Genomic DNA, 15,089 nt, shown 5'->3' with positions numbered 1-15,089 from the left:
TGAAAATCAATTATTATATGTATTTCATTTATATTTGTTTATTTTTTATTTATCTTTTTTATACTAGTAGGTGACGTAAATTGCAATTTACTTTAGCTATCTAATATACATATACGATGTGAATTATCATCATTGTTTAATTGCTCATGACGATAAGTAAATAGCCTGATTAAATGTAAGATCACATGATTATAATGTGTAGTATAATTAAAGTGACCAATTTTTTTGAGGTCAATATAAAGTGTGACACGAAATTAAAAGAGTGTCAAAGACAGATCATCTAGTAACTTGAAGTACAATTAACAATGGACATTATTGAAACCAGAACTGTTGTGGTGACTGGTTTTGGACCATTTGGTAAACATTCTGTAAATGCTAGTTGGGAAGCAGTTAATGAACTTGCTAAAACATCAAATGAAAAATTGAAAACAAATTTTAATGTTCAATTAATAACCGAAGAAATTCCTGTTATTTACGATCACGTAAATGATCGAATTCCTCAAATTTGGAAGGAATACGATCCTCTCGTAAGTTGTTATTAATTTATATTACAATTATATAATTTTTACTCATTTGAATATTTTTTATCATATTGTGTTGTAGTTTCTTATTCATGTTGGTGTCTCTCATATGGCTTCATGTATAACAATTGAAACTGCAGCACACAGCTCTGGGTATACTCGTGAAGATATTACACAAAAATATCCAATTGAATGTCATGATAGTGTATGTAAATTAATAGAAACTGGAATAGATGTGAATAAAATGTGTATAGAATTAAATAAAAGTGGAATATGTGCAGCTTGCGTTTCAAAAAATGCTGGACGATATTTGTGCGAGTATACTTACTATCAATCACTTAACATTCAGCCAAAACGAACGTTATTTATTCACGTTCCAGATCGGATGGTTTATCCATGTACAGTAACTGCCCAAGCATTGTATTTTATAATAACTTATTTGTTAAAAAATTACATCAACAAATAAATAAAAAAATAATATATTTTAGAAAAGTTCATTATTAAGATATTTCAATATTATGTAATATAATCAATCATGCATATATTTACATTAAAGAAACAAAATAAAAAAATTAATTAATGTTTATAATAATAAAATTGCTAATACCGTATTACATTTGTACAATTTTATTAATTATGAAAAAATTAATTAAATAATTTGATAGAAAATATTAAAATACAAAATAACTTATTGATCTCCTTGATGAAATTTCGTTCTTACAGGCGTAATATTATTTTTAAGCTCTCGAAAGAAAGGCTTTCGTAACATTTCAGCAACGTGGCCCATTTGTATTGTACAATCTACGTGTAAGTTTGGTGGTAACAAAGCGCATTCTCGTTCAAAAATTGCAGCTAATCCATCTAATAGTTCGATAAATCCCATTGATAATGCAGCACGCCTCAATCTATTCAATTCCTGTCAACGAATAATTAAATATATTTATTGATTAAATATGTTGATTAAAAATTAATTTTAACAATAAATACCTTGTAGAAATTTTGGGTTTTTTCAGGTAACTTTCTTGCATGTCTTAGAATTTTTTGTATGTCTGATTGTAGTCCAACTTGTCTAATCCATGACGGTGCATTTTGTGAATAACTTCTTTTTTCTGATGGTTTGATTGGAAAACTTAAAACTTCAATGTCTTTGTCAGCAGAGTCAACAGTACCTAAACTATTAAAATTACCTAACCACGGTACAACATCAGTTCCTGGTTCTAATACTGTCAACATTAAACTACATTTTTTTTTTGTATCAGCCCAAGAATAAATAAATCCATACCAATCTGTCTGTAATAGGCATAGAGCTGCTAAATTTTCAACTTTTAACGCACCATGTAAAAGAACACAAAATGAGGGACATTTTCCCTCATCTCCATTATTTTCGGTATCGGATTCTTCGTCTAACGTTACTACTCCTTGCATACTTGGTGTTTTTTCAGTAGGTAAAGGTAATATTAAGTGTCGTGAAATAGAATTAGGGCTTCCTACATCGGCAACAGAAATAAAACCACATATTTCAATCGTTTTAGATATCGTCAACCCCGAGATAATTTCAAAATCAGTTTTTTTAGTATAATTAATCGGTGCCGGAGATAATAAGATTCTCGATCCTAAATTTCCACATTTTAAATATCCTTGAAAAGATACGTAATTCGTTTCAACGAGTTTCTGAAAACAATTGTTAACAGAATTTTTTGTTAAACTGCCTTCAGGAATAAGTATAGCACTATCTCCCCCAGCTAATTCAATTAATTTTTGATATAAAGAGAAATTTTGAACAAAGCCAGGATCTAAAAATTTAATTCTATTAGTAATTTTATTATTTACTTGAAAAATAAAAATACAATTATATGTGTTTTTTAATATATACATATATATATATATATATATATAACACATTTTGAAATGAATATTTAGTTTACCTTGTTGAGATGTTAAACAAACTACACTCAATTTTCCTGGATATGGAAATGGCAATGGAAATGAACTAGATTCTCTTGCTGTATGTACAGATTGTAACGAATGACCAAGTGACATAGGCCCAACTCCTGGATTTCCATCAGTTATTAAAATAACTTGGCAAGCAGTTGTGTTTCCCCATTCACTCATTATAACATTGTTAACTCCATGCAGAGCAGTTTCTATACAAGTTTTATCACGTTCTTCGATTATTTGTAATTTAGATCTTATACTGTCATAATCTCGAGTAAAAGGGCAAATAACATCGTATAATGATGAAAATACAATCTAATAAAAATTTTGTTAATAAATAAAAATTCATTAAAATGAAATGATAACAAAAAAAAATAAATACTTACTAAGGAAACAAATTCTAATTTGGAATTAACTTGTAAATAATGTAAAAGAGTATTTATTCCTTGTATTGCCAAGTGATGTCGTGTTATTAATTCATTTTGTAAGTTATCATTTACGCCAGCTCCTAAAACTGGACGTCTCATTGACAGAGACACGTCCAAAGCAATCACAGTCGGCATAATATATATTACTTTCTGTCGCCAATAACTCGAATAATTTAATATCAACTGAACTAAATTTTATATTAATTTTATATAATGCTACTGATAAACATTTTTAGTGAAAATTGGCAATGTTAAATTACGTTAGCATGAACATAAATATTTTTATCCATGTAAAAATATTTTCTATCAAGGCACAACAATTACATGTGCTCCGATGCTCTAAAGAAAAGAATAGAAAGTAATATAGAAATTCAACATTGAGCAAACAATCAAGAGTGCCAGTTTCGACTAGAATGTCGGTAGACCTCAAGTTTCTGTTAGCCGGTCGCTAGGTGTTACTTTGAAAAAATTTCTCTTTGTTGAGGTTTTTCACTATACATATATATATATATATATACTCACTGTCATTACGCAGACTGTACAGTACCGGACATAAATGCTGTGTGATTTTCCATACGACGGTATAGGGAAATCACATGTATAACCTTTAAAAAATTGAACAGCATTTATGTCCGGTACTGAACATATATATTAATATGAAAGTTGAAATAATTATTTTTCTAAAAATTTTTTTTCATGATAAATTAATATTTTTTATGGTTATTTAAATACTCACTTTTTGAAATCAATGATAAAAATATGAATTTTTTACGTTTCAACAATCAAATAAATAAAGTTATTCCATTATTTAAGAATAAATATAATATTTTAATTAATAATGAACTTTTCGTGATAAAAAAATATTCGACGAATGCAATGTCTTTGAAAATGAGATTTTTAAATTATTTGATACCTAATCAATCAAATTTTAATAATATCACTTCAGGTAAACAAATATATGATAAGAATAATAAGAATACGACGAGAAGTAGCTGTGAAAAAAATAATATTCAACAGATCGATATTTATAACAAAACATTCTGGAAGCAGAATTTTGAAAAGGAAACAATGATGTTAATTTTTCAAAAAGAAAATTATACAGAATTAAGAAAATATTTGAAGAAAATTGATGCAAAATGTTGTCGATTATTGAATAAACTGTCTACTTCTGAAATTATTCAACTATTAAATATTCTTATGAGAATCGATGAATCTCACATAACTAACACTAAATTTTACAATGATGCAATTTTAATATTGAAAATAGCTCTAAAACGTGATCAATTAAACTACCAAGAAACTTTTCTATTGTTATTTTTTGCTAGTTTAAAAAAAAAAGAAGGAGCTCAAGACGTTAAGTACATAAAAAAATGTTTACCATCCTTTAATAATTTATCTTTAGTTGACAAAAGTATTTTAGCAGATGCTTTATTCAAATGTTCAGTTAAATTAAAAAAATTTGAAGAAAGATCAATTGAAGAAGTTTTAGAAAATGAGGCGGAATTTTTAATAAAAGAAAAACATTTACTTATTCCATTGTGTAAAGTGATAAGACATGTTGGTCCTTCAAAAAATTTTAATGTTGAAAATTTTAATCGTGCTCTGATAAACTCAACAGAACATTTTAATTTAATGTTTTGTGGACATGTATTGAATTTATATGCAGAAACTAAATTAAGAGTAGACAATGTTTTATTAAAGTTATATACTGATGCTTTTGCAAGTCTAAGGCATAATAATATTTATCGGGTAAAAGATATTGATAACCTAGTTTGGTCAGCTGCAATGCTTAATTATCAGTTAAAAGATGAAGATCTTAGTGAAATAGAAAAATGTATTGAAAGAAAATTTGTCATATTCAAAGCAGAATACACCAAGTTACTCAACATTATTATTTCTCTATGGATGCTTAAATATAAATCAAAAGAATTAATTCATAAATGTTTTAGAAATCGAATCTTCCATCCAATCATTCAAAATTGTAATGATTGGAAATCTAAAGAGAAATTACAATTGTTAATAAGTTGCATTAAAATAGAAGCACCTGATATCGATATACCATTAGAATTAGTAGATCCATATAATTTACAAATAAAAGTTGAAAAAAATCATAAATTAATTTATAAAGAAATACAAAAAATAAGACATGAATTAGATTTAGTTGATTTAAATATCACAAATCCAATTAAAGGAATTCATATACCAAGTATATGTATGAAATATGGTGACAATAAGTATGCCATTCCATATTTTTTAAAAAATAATTTTTTCAAATTATTTATTTATATTATTTTGATGACCACAGGATTGCTTACGTTGATCTATTGGATGAAACTACTTGTTTAAGGAATTCTATTGAGCCTCATGGACTTATGAAATTAAAACTAAGACTGTTAACTAATTCTGAATGCAAATCAATAGTGGTATTTAAAAAATATTATTTAATAACTTTATAATTATTTTAAGTACTAAAAGATTGTTTATTTTACAGATAGAAAATGAATATCGTAATGATAGTAACAAATTGAATGAACATCTTTATAAGATATTGATGTAAATAGAAAAGATATTTGAAAATAATTTACTTTATCCTTATTTATATTGAAGGTTTTTATGAAATAAAGCATTTTTTTATGTTCTTATGAAATTAAATAAAATTATGAATAAAATGGAATAATTTGCTTTAGTCATCACTAAATATATAGTGAACCATCAGCAGGACCTAGGTATCGCATCGAAATGAGCATAACATCAATCAATGTCCATACACCTAATCCACCGAAGCTAAATAATTTTCCTATGCCTTCTTGCCAATGACCCAAATAAAATCTATAAAACATAAATGTTTAAAATAAATATTAATATTTATAAATATTATATTTTTTTTATAAATATTGAATATTGCATTAAAAAAAATTAATTTGTCCACCTGTCGGCACCAAAGCCACCTAGAGTTATACTCAATATAAGGGCAGTAGACCATCGATATCCCCCTGTCCAATTACATCGTAAATTTTTCATGAATTTTCGTCTTCCTAAGCATATTATATCGTTATTGACCGTACAATTTGTCCTACAAAAAAGAATTAGTGATTAAATTTAAATTTTAATTTGGATTATTAAATTAATCAATTCTTCAACTGACCTGTAATATTGTAAAGGTGAAGCTACAGAACTGCAAGAATTTTTTAAATGACACTTATGTTCCCAATTTTCTGTTTGATAACAATATCTACAGATGTATTGCTTTGTAAACGATCTGTCACCCTATGATGAAAAAAAAAGATTATTGATAATTGAAATACGTTTTATGCATTAACAAATAATTTTTACGTACTAAACAATCAATCACATCAGGAGCTGTACAATTAATGGAATATGTTGATCCATAAACACAATTTGGATTTATATCACACTTTAAACAATTTCCTCCTAATTCAGAGCATAATTTTCCTACTGAACATGTCCCAAAATTATCATCCTAAAATGAAAAATATTTAAACTCCAATTTTCTATAAATTCAAATTGTTACAGAATTTTATACATATTGTTTACCTTTTTATTACTATTTGCGGGTGTTACATTTGTATAAGCAGAACTCAACATCCCTTCTGTAATCAGTATAATAAACTTTTAATTTATTTTATTCCAAAATTAATTTTGGTTTAAAAAACAATATATATATATATGTGTATATGATGATTACCATATCCTGTATTGGCCTCGCGAATTGTATTAGATATCAAAGCAAATATAATAAAAAATACATTTTTCGAATTTATTCTAACGATATTCATTTTGTTGTTTATACCAATGAACAATCACTATTTTTATGATAATATTTGATTGTTATTCGTAAACTACACATTCATTTATATTACACACTAGACATTATATGTTGAAAAGTATATTGAAACTAAATAATTATATTAAAATAGAGATTAATCTCAAAAAATTATCAGTAAAAATAATTTTTGAGAAACACTGTTTTGCAAATAATTGATTCGAGACATTTCGTATTACAAACAATAATATTCATACGGCTTATTCCCACTAGTTTTCAAGAGTGTGACGTTTATATTATTCACTTACATATATATATATATATACATATATTTGTGTAAAGGCATATGTACAATGTATCTCTGATATCTATTAACACCGTGATCTAACACTTCCTTTTTATCAGCTGACTTCCGGAATCAATGTTTGAAGAAACGTTAGTAACTCATTTATTAGCCTTTTTTCTCAAGACTCAAATTACTTTAGTGATGAAAAATTATTTTTTACGTCAAAAACAACCGCAAATTTGAAAAGTTTCCTATTCTGATGATTTTCTAATATGCTTTTAAGTAATTGTTTCTTTTTTGTATTGCAGTTACGGTAATTATTATTTAAAATATCATTAATTATCCAGCTCAACTTGGTTAAATTTTTGTGGATTTATTTTTTTATGAACTTGTCTAATATTATAATTATTAAAGAGAAAAAGTCGTTGTTAAAAAAAAAATATATAAATATCAATAAATAACTATAATTGTCACTTAATAATTTCACCAATCATATGTATGTTCTCATTAAAAATAATTCATCTAATTTGAATTGTTTTGTTGACGTACATAAAACTATAAATAATGACTATAAATGCAACAAGTTTAGATTATTTACATAGAGATATTTTTTAATTTAATTCAACTCTTTTCAGATAGAATATAAATAAATATACTGAAGTAACAATAAAAAAATGAACTCAAAAGAAACAAATCATAAAGGACTGAGTGAAGTGGACATTCAAGTGGAGGAAGTTGAATCAGATAATAATCTAGTGACTGATGAAGATACCAATAGCAAATCTACAAGAGAGAATGGTATTGCCAGTAAAAAATATAAATTTTCAAATAATATTTATGTTAAACAAAAAAAAGAAAAATATTACATGGAACCATTTTTTGTAGTATCTAATAACTCACAGTCCTCAAGAATGGATCCTAGTATTACAAATTACGAAGAAGTAGGTGCTTCAACACAATCGAAATTTAAGTATAGTGGCAGTCACAGCAGTAGTACAAATATTCCAATCAATTCTCACAATCTAACAATCAATTCTAGTAATTCTAATGTTCAATCAAATCATTTGAATACTTGCTTCAATGTTGATACATCACTTATCGCAATCACATCAGAAGTTTCATTTAAAACAAGTGAGAATGAGTTACAAGAAGACGCTGATATGATAAATAACGTAGATTACAATTGTCAAATCAATAAATGTCCACCAAAAGTGTCATGTAGTACTCGTACAACTCCCGAAATTGACTTATCGTGGTCTCAGAGTTCATGTGTTTCAGAGTGTCTTTTAAATAATATCGGAGTTAGTATTGGTTCAACTAGCCAAGGCACTTGCAACTTTTTGAGGCCTAATATTAATGGAAATAAAGATGGTTCTGGTCCTAGTGGGTTATCAAAAACATTTAAGGTATAACAGTAACAATTTATATTATTTAAAAATTATTATTTTATGTATTTACAATGAATATAATTTGTCTTTAAGCGTGACCAAAATGAAAGGCGAGATTCTAGTTCAGGAAATGAGGGAGAAGATTTTTCAGATGCAGAAGATTACTGTATATATACATATAAAGGAAATGACCAAGGCAACGTTGACGAAAGAGTTCGAGAAAATTCCAGAAATGTAGAAAATTATGAAGCAGCGGGATTACAATCAAGTGGAAGATCAAGTCCAGAAATGGATTTTCTTGAAATGGATTTTGATCCAGGACCTTCTTGTGAACAGGTAATATTATTTTAAATAATCATTTTTATTAGTAAATTTTTGTCTTCTTAATATAACCAGTTCTTTTTTAGGATACTGGAGATAGTGATTTAGCTTCTATTACAGAAGATATTCAAAATATTGCTTTAGATAATATTGAGTCCGATTCTGTATTTTTAAATGACTTGAGCAGTGGAAAAGTAGTATCTCGACAATCTGTACCTCTTTCACCCCAACCATCTCACAGTAAATCTAATGTCAATATGGAAACAAAAAGCAAAGAAAATGAATCGCCCTTTGGAAGTATGACTACGAATCATAATCAAGCAGCTCAATGTCTGCCTAGTACTAGTACTACAACCTGTTAGTTAATAATAATAATAATAATTATTATTATGCATTTTCTTCATGTGTTGAAGTAATGTTAAAAAAACTATAATTATTTTAGCAAAACTAGGGAGTCAAAATTATTACAATAACGCTGGAATTCCTTCGAGAGAATCACATGGTTACCATAATACGAGCGGAGACTTAATATCTCCAGGAGATAATAGAGATGTAGATTCTGAACTTTGGGCTGATACTGCTACTGCCGTACCACTTCCTGAAAATTCTGGATTGCAATGGTTAAAAGTTAATCTCAGTTCTACTTTGTGGCATCGAATGATGGCAAAAAAATTGATGCTTCATAAGCAAACAACTTTTAGTCAGAGTGAAGAATCAAACTTAGTAAGAATAAATGAATAGTTAACAAATATTTTTGTATTAAAAAGTAATAACCAACAATAATTTGAGAATTTTTTATTAATATTTTATTTTGACAATATAGTAATAAAAAAAAATTGCAATTACAGAAACTAAAAAATCAATATTTCATTGTTTTTTTTTTTTTTTTGTTATTGCAGGAAAATGAATTATCTAATGATAAAATAGATGATTTTCGACCAGTGGAAAGAATTATGCTATGGAGTGAGCAAGAAGCAGCAATGAAACAAGTAACACAAATTGCAACATCTGCGTGTGGTGCCACATCAGCTGTGAATGCTCTCGTTAGTACAAAATTTCATGAATGCTAGACAAAATTAACTAAAAGAGTAGTCAATAGAATAAAATATATAATTGTGTTAATTTCAGCTGGCCCTAGATGTGCCATTTTCTCCAGAAGTATTAGTCAAAGGTGTTGCAACGCGACTTAGAGAACCAGGGACTCCATTACCAAGGTATCTAGTAAGTCGATCGCAAGCTGGAGCAACCCATAAAGATATCATTCGAGGGTTATCTTTAGCAACTAATGGCGCAGTTATATCAAAGTTTTTTGCTTTTTATCCTGAACGAGCGATATCTCTTTCACATTGGCTTTATTATTGGATATCTAGAGGTGCTATTTTGTTATAATAATCATCTCTATTAATATTTTAGTATTTTATCTTCTTTTAGTACTATTTTTTCACTGATTATTATTGTTTATTATTTTTACATAGGTGCAGCACCTATAGCCACTTTAAATCTTCAAAATTGTGGCAAAGGATGTAAAATTCCTGATGCTTGGCATCATCAAATGATTTTTGGAGTCAGTCAAGCAGGAATTTATTTAACAAATCCTTTAGAGTGCCTTCCTGAGCAGGTAAAAAATTTATCTAATTATAAAACTTAAATACACTTTATTTTTATATTCTCAGAAATAATTACTTATTTTTGTATTAAATATATTCAGCTTGTTTGGCATCAATTAGTAAGTCCAAGTGTCTTATTGATACGTCGTGCGGATGTATTAGCTCATTGGAATCCTACTACCGATTTGACTGCATTGATGAGAATGGATCATCGTTGGCGTAGACTTAATGTACTTGGTAATGTTTATTTTTTTTTTTTTCAATAAGTAAATGTATTTTCGAAATTTTTTCGACGTAATCTCTAATTTATAAATTTAGGGCAAGTGGTGAACATGATTCGTGAATCTTCAGAGCACAATCGTCAACCTGTGAAAGGATCTGTAAATGCTACTCATATCCGAATTCCTGCATCTTATCAAGCAGGAATTACATTAGTAATGAGGTCTGATGTACCAGCAGCGGAAGAGTTGTTAAACGCCGAGCAACTACCATTACTCTAGTCTGATTTATCAATATTAAAATTTAAAAAAAAAAAACTAATAAAGTTAAGAAATAACATGTATATGAATAATGATAAAAGTAATTTTCAAAATGGGCTGTAAGTAATATAATTCTAATGATTAAAAGTAGTAATATAAATCCTAAGCCATAAAAAATGAAGCAGACACGCACAGAGAATGTTAATTTTTCAGTTGAGTAATAATAATGCGATTCAATCAACGAATACACTTTGTGTTTTGAAAATAATTAATAATAATTATATATAGACATTAAAATGATTTATCAATACCGTAATTCGGTTTTATATAAGCCTAAATTGTGAGATAAAAAATAGTTTCTTAATCATTTATAACTACATTTAACAATATCTGTCAATGAAGTCAAGTTATTGAAGGGAAATTAATAATTTTAATCCACCATAATACCTAAAATAAAAAGAAGTTCAGATATTCGAAAATTCGGTTTTTTACTGTAGAGTTCAATTATGTATTTTTTCATTTTTATGAAAATTAATAAACTAATATCACTTATGTTAAAAAGAATTTTAAAATTATTTTAACTATTAGGTAATATTAAATAACATTTAAATACCCCTAAAATAATTAATAATTGAAAAATTACCTATAATTACATCAAATTATGAAAGAAAAAACAAAAAAATTTTTTAATTTGAAAAAAAATGTGTGTATATTGTCATACTTTCAATAGATAAGTTTTTTTTTTTTTTCTAATAATTAGAGTGCATAAAACTGAATCATAGTTATTTATAGTTGATAATTGTAGTTTACTTTATGGTTTATTACATAAAAAAGTGGATAATTCAAATAATTTTTTAATCGTGTACATATAATAAATTTTTCCATTTAAAATGATATTTTACATATATTTGATGAGTTTTAGGACATACTGTAATAAAATAATATTTTAGTTATTATCGTTGACTTTTTTTTACGAATTATAAAATTTTAAAATGAAGGTGATAAAATTTAATATACCTTTCTATGAGGGACGCTCTCATAGTTGATGCTATGGCAGCGGGAGTAGCTTCATTGAGTTTGAATACACTCTCAATTACTGATATCTCTGTTCCGGTTGTGTCCATGCCACAAAAACTGGCCCAATCATTTACTACTAATCCTGCAGCTATTACATCACTACCTCTATTAACGGTCCCAGCCTATAAATTAATAAAAAATGTTTTTAAGTACTTATTAATTGTATTAGAATAAATGTAAGGATATAATTACCACTAAAGGTACTTGTAAAAGTGATGACAATTCATCCTGTTCTATAACAGAAGTTTTAGGATGAATTAAGCCACCTTGATTCGATAAGACCGAATAAGATCCAACTAAAACATTACTGGCTACAGTTTGTCTGAATACCTCTACATTTAAAGTATCTGCTAAAATTTCTTCTGTTTCCTGAAATTTATATTATTTATTATATTATAATTTATATTATATTTGGCCAGAACACAATATGGAAAATATATAATTTTTACTTTATCAAGATCCGGATGGGTAAGAGCTACATAATCATTACAAGCAATAACATTTCCAAGAGCAGAAAGTCTTTCTTCTACTCTTTGTACTTTAACAGAATCAGGAAGAGAATTTCTGATATGCTGTAACTCATTATCTGTCGTTGTATTTGGTACTAAGAGTCCATGTCTATTTCCTAAATAGTCATTAGTTTTTATTAGTACAAAGAATCGGAGATTATTTTATTACATTAGTATAATAAATATTTAAAAGATATATTTAACATACCTACAGTTAATCTTCCAAGAATTCTACATCCTGCAATAGATGCATGAATCACAGGAATAGTTTCTCCTAATTCAGCCTCAAAAACACTATAAAAGTAAAAAGAAATTAGTAATTATTAGATTTATGTATATTTAAATAAATGTAAAACTAAATAAACATAATATGAAAATGTGTAATACCTGTAGAAATTTTCAGAACCACCAATTGCCACCAAACAATATGAATTAGTTAACTTTGAAAACACGCCGATTTCATTACTGTTTTCAAACTGAACTCGAACTGCCATTTTTTCGAGTAAATAAGATCTACATAGACGAGGGGACAGAGAAATTTTTAATTAATCAATTGATCCTTATTGAAAATAAAAGCTAAAATTTTCTTCCAATATATCCGTAAAACTAATCACTATAGAATATCTCGGCTTTTCTCTCTTCTGTTATAAATTACACAAATTCTCGACACGAGGTTACGATTTCTTATGCATGGTATAGGTATTGCGAAATACTATGTAATTTACACAAAAAGCGCCACCAATTGAAGTTTTTTTGAAACAGTTGTTGTTAATAATATTTTGTTAACTACTATCGATAAAAAAGTTTACAAACTTATGAAAAATTATTTAATTATTATACACATATTAATTAAAATAATATGAATTTTTATAAAATATTCAGAATATTAAATGGAAAATTTATTAATTTATTTGGATGATATAGTAGATGGACTAGATGAATGTTTTCCTGAAGAACTGCTCCGTTTATCTGATTTAGATTTTTTTGATATGTCTTTATATCTTTTATCAATTATATTAATATTAGGTACAATTTTTGGAGCAGACGATGATGAGGATATCTCACTACTAGAAGAACTTTTATATTTGTCTGAATGTTTTGAATCTGAAATATAGATTAAAAATGATTAAGTTTATTAAGAAAAAAAAATAAATGGTAGAATAGTAAAAAATTACGGAGTATATTTACTTGTACTTTTTTTGGACTCTTTTTTACTTTCTGATGAAGGTTTTGGTGAACCTTTTTCTTTAGGCGGCTAAAATAGTAACATAAATAATAAATTTTTATTAACACTTATGTATTAATTAGATGATACATTGCATAATTTTTATTCAAACCTGATATATTTTTATGCAGTTGGAACAATACCAAATGTGTTTTGGGATATCAATCTGAGAATCCTGGATTGGAGGGCTATGACATTCTTGGTGATATAGAGCATGACAATCAGCACATTCAACAAGCCTATTTCTCGCCCCAACATCCATACCCTTACAAACCACACATGTAAGATCGTCCTCCAATATTTCAGCTAATGGGTCATCACTTTGTAATAAATCTGGTGGTGTATCTCGAGGAGCTATTTCTTCAATAGAATCACTCTTGCTGAATTTGCCAGAGTGTTTCGATGATGAACTAGAGCTTTTACTTTTCTTGCTACTGCAGCTACTGTGATCACTTAAAACAGGTTCTTCAATGGTATACTAAAATTAAATTATATTATTAAAATATTACACAAAATAAAAATAATCTAGCTGATTATGTTTCATTGAGATTCATTATTTTCTTACCTTCTTGTGTAAAACGTTGCACAACATTTTGGACAGACCATATTTTTGTTTAATAGCTTCATCTAAAAGTGTTCTTAATTGATCCATTGAATCTTTATTGCTTGAATGAAGGAGTCTAAGTCCTTGAACAAATTGAGGATCCAACTCAAATTGAGTCATATTTATTCAAGATAATGATCGTGATAGAGTTTAAATTTTGAGCACTCCCTGAAAATTTTATAGGTTATGTTAGATTATAATGAACGCAACAATAAGATGGCTTAAAAATTGCTTGTTAACAATTAAGCTTTATTCGAATATTTCTAATATTTACTTTACTCCTGATAATGTAGAATTATTATTAGAATTAAATAACGATATTTTTAATTTAAATTTATGTATATATATATATATATATATCAATTAAATATTCCAATAATTATATTAAAGAAATTGAATCTATTTTTATAGCATTGGCTGAAAGATATAAATGTGTTCGTCGATAATCAGAATGCATCTGACAACATTCAAAAGATATAATCAGTGTTTAGTACGGAGTTGGTGTCATTGGAATATATTTATAAGTATCTTGAAATAAAAAAAAAAAAAAATTGAGAATAACCCAATGGCGGTACATATATGTAGTAAATGTAGCTATGGAATTGTAAGATTTAAGGATTTACATATTTTTGTAGTTAATTTTTTCTTTATATTCTATTAATCCTTTTTATTTATAATATACTCCAAATGATAATCTACTCCGAAAATAAATCCGCAAAAATAAAAAATTAAATGCCAAGTGTTTGCATTTAATTTATATAATGATCATTATGAGTATTTATATCTTATGTACACTCGCAAAATAAACTCGAGTATTGAGTAAAAAATAGGATAACTGCAAATTGGGAGAATAATTGGAGTGCACTGCAAATATACAACGATATATTTGATTCCAAGAAAGGAATTTGACGAATAAAAAGAGGGA

The 15,089-nt window shown here is 27.1% G+C and overlaps 7 protein-coding genes across 12 annotated transcripts; 3 read left to right on the top strand and 4 right to left on the bottom strand.

Annotated features, from left to right (window-relative positions):
• The first annotated feature begins 24 nt into the window (after positions 1-24).
• Positions 25-1,013, top strand: LOC118065165 (pyroglutamyl-peptidase 1). Its single transcript, XM_035080280.1, has 3 exons — positions 25-156; positions 231-527; positions 604-1,013. The coding sequence occupies exons 2-3, from the start codon at positions 306-308 to the stop codon at positions 985-987; spliced, it is 606 nt and encodes a 201-aa protein (XP_034936171.1). The 5' UTR covers positions 25-156; positions 231-305; the 3' UTR covers positions 988-1,013.
• Positions 1,014-1,133: 120 nt separating this feature from the next.
• On the bottom strand, positions 1,134-3,342 carry IntS14 (integrator complex subunit 14). Its single transcript, XM_035080278.1, has 4 exons — positions 2,843-3,342; positions 2,447-2,771; positions 1,509-2,314; positions 1,134-1,437 (listed from the first exon to the last, which is right to left on the bottom strand). The coding sequence occupies exons 1-4, from the start codon at positions 3,017-3,019 to the stop codon at positions 1,210-1,212; spliced, it is 1,536 nt and encodes a 511-aa protein (XP_034936169.1). The 5' UTR covers positions 3,020-3,342; the 3' UTR covers positions 1,134-1,209.
• Positions 3,343-3,456: 114 nt separating this feature from the next.
• LOC118065161 (uncharacterized) lies at positions 3,457-5,559 on the top strand. The gene is made up of 3 exons (XM_035080277.1): positions 3,457-5,118; positions 5,190-5,307; positions 5,376-5,559. The coding sequence occupies exons 1-3, from the start codon at positions 3,644-3,646 to the stop codon at positions 5,439-5,441; spliced, it is 1,659 nt and encodes a 552-aa protein (XP_034936168.1). The 5' UTR covers positions 3,457-3,643; the 3' UTR covers positions 5,442-5,559.
• amx (almondex) lies at positions 5,425-6,955 on the bottom strand. Its single transcript, XM_035080279.1, has 6 exons — positions 6,591-6,955; positions 6,440-6,495; positions 6,222-6,365; positions 6,030-6,151; positions 5,814-5,957; positions 5,425-5,713 (listed from the first exon to the last, which is right to left on the bottom strand). The coding sequence occupies exons 1-6, from the start codon at positions 6,679-6,681 to the stop codon at positions 5,578-5,580; spliced, it is 693 nt and encodes a 230-aa protein (XP_034936170.1). The 5' UTR covers positions 6,682-6,955; the 3' UTR covers positions 5,425-5,577.
• Positions 6,956-7,107: 152 nt separating this feature from the next.
• On the top strand, positions 7,108-11,046 carry LOC118065158 (uncharacterized). 3 transcript variants are annotated; one of them, XM_035080268.1, is made up of 11 exons: positions 7,108-7,267; positions 7,594-7,752; positions 7,840-8,360; positions 8,436-8,678; positions 8,750-9,020; positions 9,106-9,386; positions 9,563-9,706; positions 9,792-10,035; positions 10,139-10,281; positions 10,372-10,507; positions 10,589-11,046. In XM_035080268.1, exons 2-11 carry the CDS (start codon positions 7,629-7,631, stop codon positions 10,768-10,770), a joined length of 2,289 nt encoding a protein of 762 aa, XP_034936159.1. In that variant the 5' UTR covers positions 7,108-7,267; positions 7,594-7,628; the 3' UTR covers positions 10,771-11,046. The 3 variants fall into 3 exon arrangements, with proteins under 3 accessions (XP_034936159.1, XP_034936158.1, XP_034936160.1); XM_035080267.1 differs by having other exon boundaries at positions 7,590-7,752; XM_035080269.1 differs by having other exon boundaries at positions 7,112-7,236; positions 7,590-7,752.
• Positions 11,047-11,565: 519 nt separating this feature from the next.
• On the bottom strand, positions 11,566-13,059 carry eIF6 (eukaryotic translation initiation factor 6). The gene is made up of 6 exons (XM_035080329.1): positions 12,723-13,059; positions 12,544-12,629; positions 12,276-12,451; positions 12,019-12,195; positions 11,767-11,948; positions 11,566-11,677 (listed from the first exon to the last, which is right to left on the bottom strand). Exons 1-6 carry the CDS (start codon positions 12,827-12,829, stop codon positions 11,668-11,670), a joined length of 738 nt encoding a protein of 245 aa, XP_034936220.1. The 5' UTR covers positions 12,830-13,059; the 3' UTR covers positions 11,566-11,667.
• An 89-nt stretch (positions 13,060-13,148) lies between these two features.
• Positions 13,149-15,071, bottom strand: IntS12 (Integrator 12). Of its 4 annotated transcripts, XM_035080324.1 has the most exons (6): positions 14,788-15,071; positions 14,439-14,692; positions 14,126-14,332; positions 13,673-14,038; positions 13,524-13,590; positions 13,149-13,439 (listed from the first exon to the last, which is right to left on the bottom strand). In XM_035080324.1, the coding sequence occupies exons 3-6, from the start codon at positions 14,282-14,284 to the stop codon at positions 13,243-13,245; spliced, it is 789 nt and encodes a 262-aa protein (XP_034936215.1). In that variant the 5' UTR covers positions 14,285-14,332; positions 14,439-14,692; positions 14,788-15,071; the 3' UTR covers positions 13,149-13,242. The 4 variants fall into 4 exon arrangements, with proteins under 4 accessions (XP_034936215.1, XP_034936217.1, XP_034936218.1 ...); XM_035080326.1 differs by lacking the exon at positions 14,439-14,692; XM_035080327.1 differs by lacking the exon at positions 14,439-14,692 and having other exon boundaries at positions 14,958-15,066.
• Positions 15,072-15,089: the final 18 nt, after the last annotated feature.

The sequence above is a fragment of the Chelonus insularis genome, unplaced genomic scaffold, assembly GCF_013357705.1.
Source record: "Chelonus insularis isolate UGA/USDA-ARS -01 unplaced genomic scaffold, ASM1335770v1 contig_270_pilon, whole genome shotgun sequence".
NCBI lineage: Eukaryota > Metazoa > Arthropoda > Insecta > Hymenoptera > Braconidae > Chelonus > Chelonus insularis.
Note: the sequence above shows the minus strand (reverse complement) of the source record. Positions and strands in the feature narration are given on the sequence as shown.

Bases quoted from the DNA above. Each gene is read 5' to 3' on its own strand.
- LOC118065165 (XM_035080280.1), top strand. From the start codon at position 306: ATGGACATTATTGAAACCAGAACTGTTGTGGTGACTGGTTTTGGACCA. The intron at 528-603 runs GTAAGTTGTTAT...ATTGTGTTGTAG, and splicing joins GGAAGGAATACGATCCTCTC to TTTCTTATTCATGTTGGTGT.
- IntS14 (XM_035080278.1), bottom strand. From the start codon at position 3,019: ATGCCGACTGTGATTGCTTTGGACGTGTCTCTGTCAATGAGACGTCCA. The intron at 2,772-2,842 runs GTAAGTATTTAT...AATTTTTATTAG, and splicing joins AATTAGAATTTGTTTCCTTA to ATTGTATTTTCATCATTATA. The intron at 1,438-1,508 runs GTATTTATTGTT...ATTCGTTGACAG, and splicing joins AAACCCAAAATTTCTACAAG to GAATTGAATAGATTGAGGCG.
- LOC118065161 (XM_035080277.1), top strand. From the start codon at position 3,644: ATGAATTTTTTACGTTTCAACAATCAAATAAATAAAGTTATTCCATTA. The intron at 5,119-5,189 runs GTATGCCATTCC...TGATGACCACAG, and splicing joins ATGAAATATGGTGACAATAA to GATTGCTTACGTTGATCTAT. The intron at 5,308-5,375 runs GTATTTAAAAAA...TTTATTTTACAG, and splicing joins CTGAATGCAAATCAATAGTG to ATAGAAAATGAATATCGTAA.
- amx (XM_035080279.1), bottom strand. From the start codon at position 6,681: ATGAATATCGTTAGAATAAATTCGAAAAATGTATTTTTTATTATATTT. The intron at 5,958-6,029 runs GTCAGTTGAAGA...TCTTTTTTGTAG, and splicing joins TCACCTTTACAATATTACAG to GACAAATTGTACGGTCAATA. The intron at 5,714-5,813 runs GTGGACAAATTA...TATGTTTTATAG, and splicing joins GGTGGCTTTGGTGCCGACAG to ATTTTATTTGGGTCATTGGC.
- LOC118065158 (XM_035080268.1), top strand. From the start codon at position 7,629: ATGAACTCAAAAGAAACAAATCATAAAGGACTGAGTGAAGTGGACATT. The intron at 8,679-8,749 runs GTAATATTATTT...GTTCTTTTTTAG, and splicing joins CAGGACCTTCTTGTGAACAG to GATACTGGAGATAGTGATTT. The intron at 10,282-10,371 runs GTAAAAAATTTA...AAATATATTCAG, and splicing joins TAGAGTGCCTTCCTGAGCAG to CTTGTTTGGCATCAATTAGT.
- eIF6 (XM_035080329.1), bottom strand. From the start codon at position 12,829: ATGGCAGTTCGAGTTCAGTTTGAAAACAGTAATGAAATCGGCGTGTTT. The intron at 12,630-12,722 runs GTATTACACATT...TTACTTTTATAG, and splicing joins GGTTCTGAAAATTTCTACAG to TGTTTTTGAGGCTGAATTAG. The intron at 11,949-12,018 runs GTAATTATATCC...ATTAATTTATAG, and splicing joins TTTTACAAGTACCTTTAGTG to GCTGGGACCGTTAATAGAGG.
- IntS12 (XM_035080324.1), bottom strand. From the start codon at position 14,284: ATGACTCAATTTGAGTTGGATCCTCAATTTGTTCAAGGACTTAGACTC. The intron at 13,591-13,672 runs GTTTGAATAAAA...TTACTATTTTAG, and splicing joins ACTGCATAAAAATATATCAG to CCGCCTAAAGAAAAAGGTTC. The intron at 13,440-13,523 runs GTAAATATACTC...TCTATATTTCAG, and splicing joins AGAGTCCAAAAAAAGTACAA to ATTCAAAACATTCAGACAAA.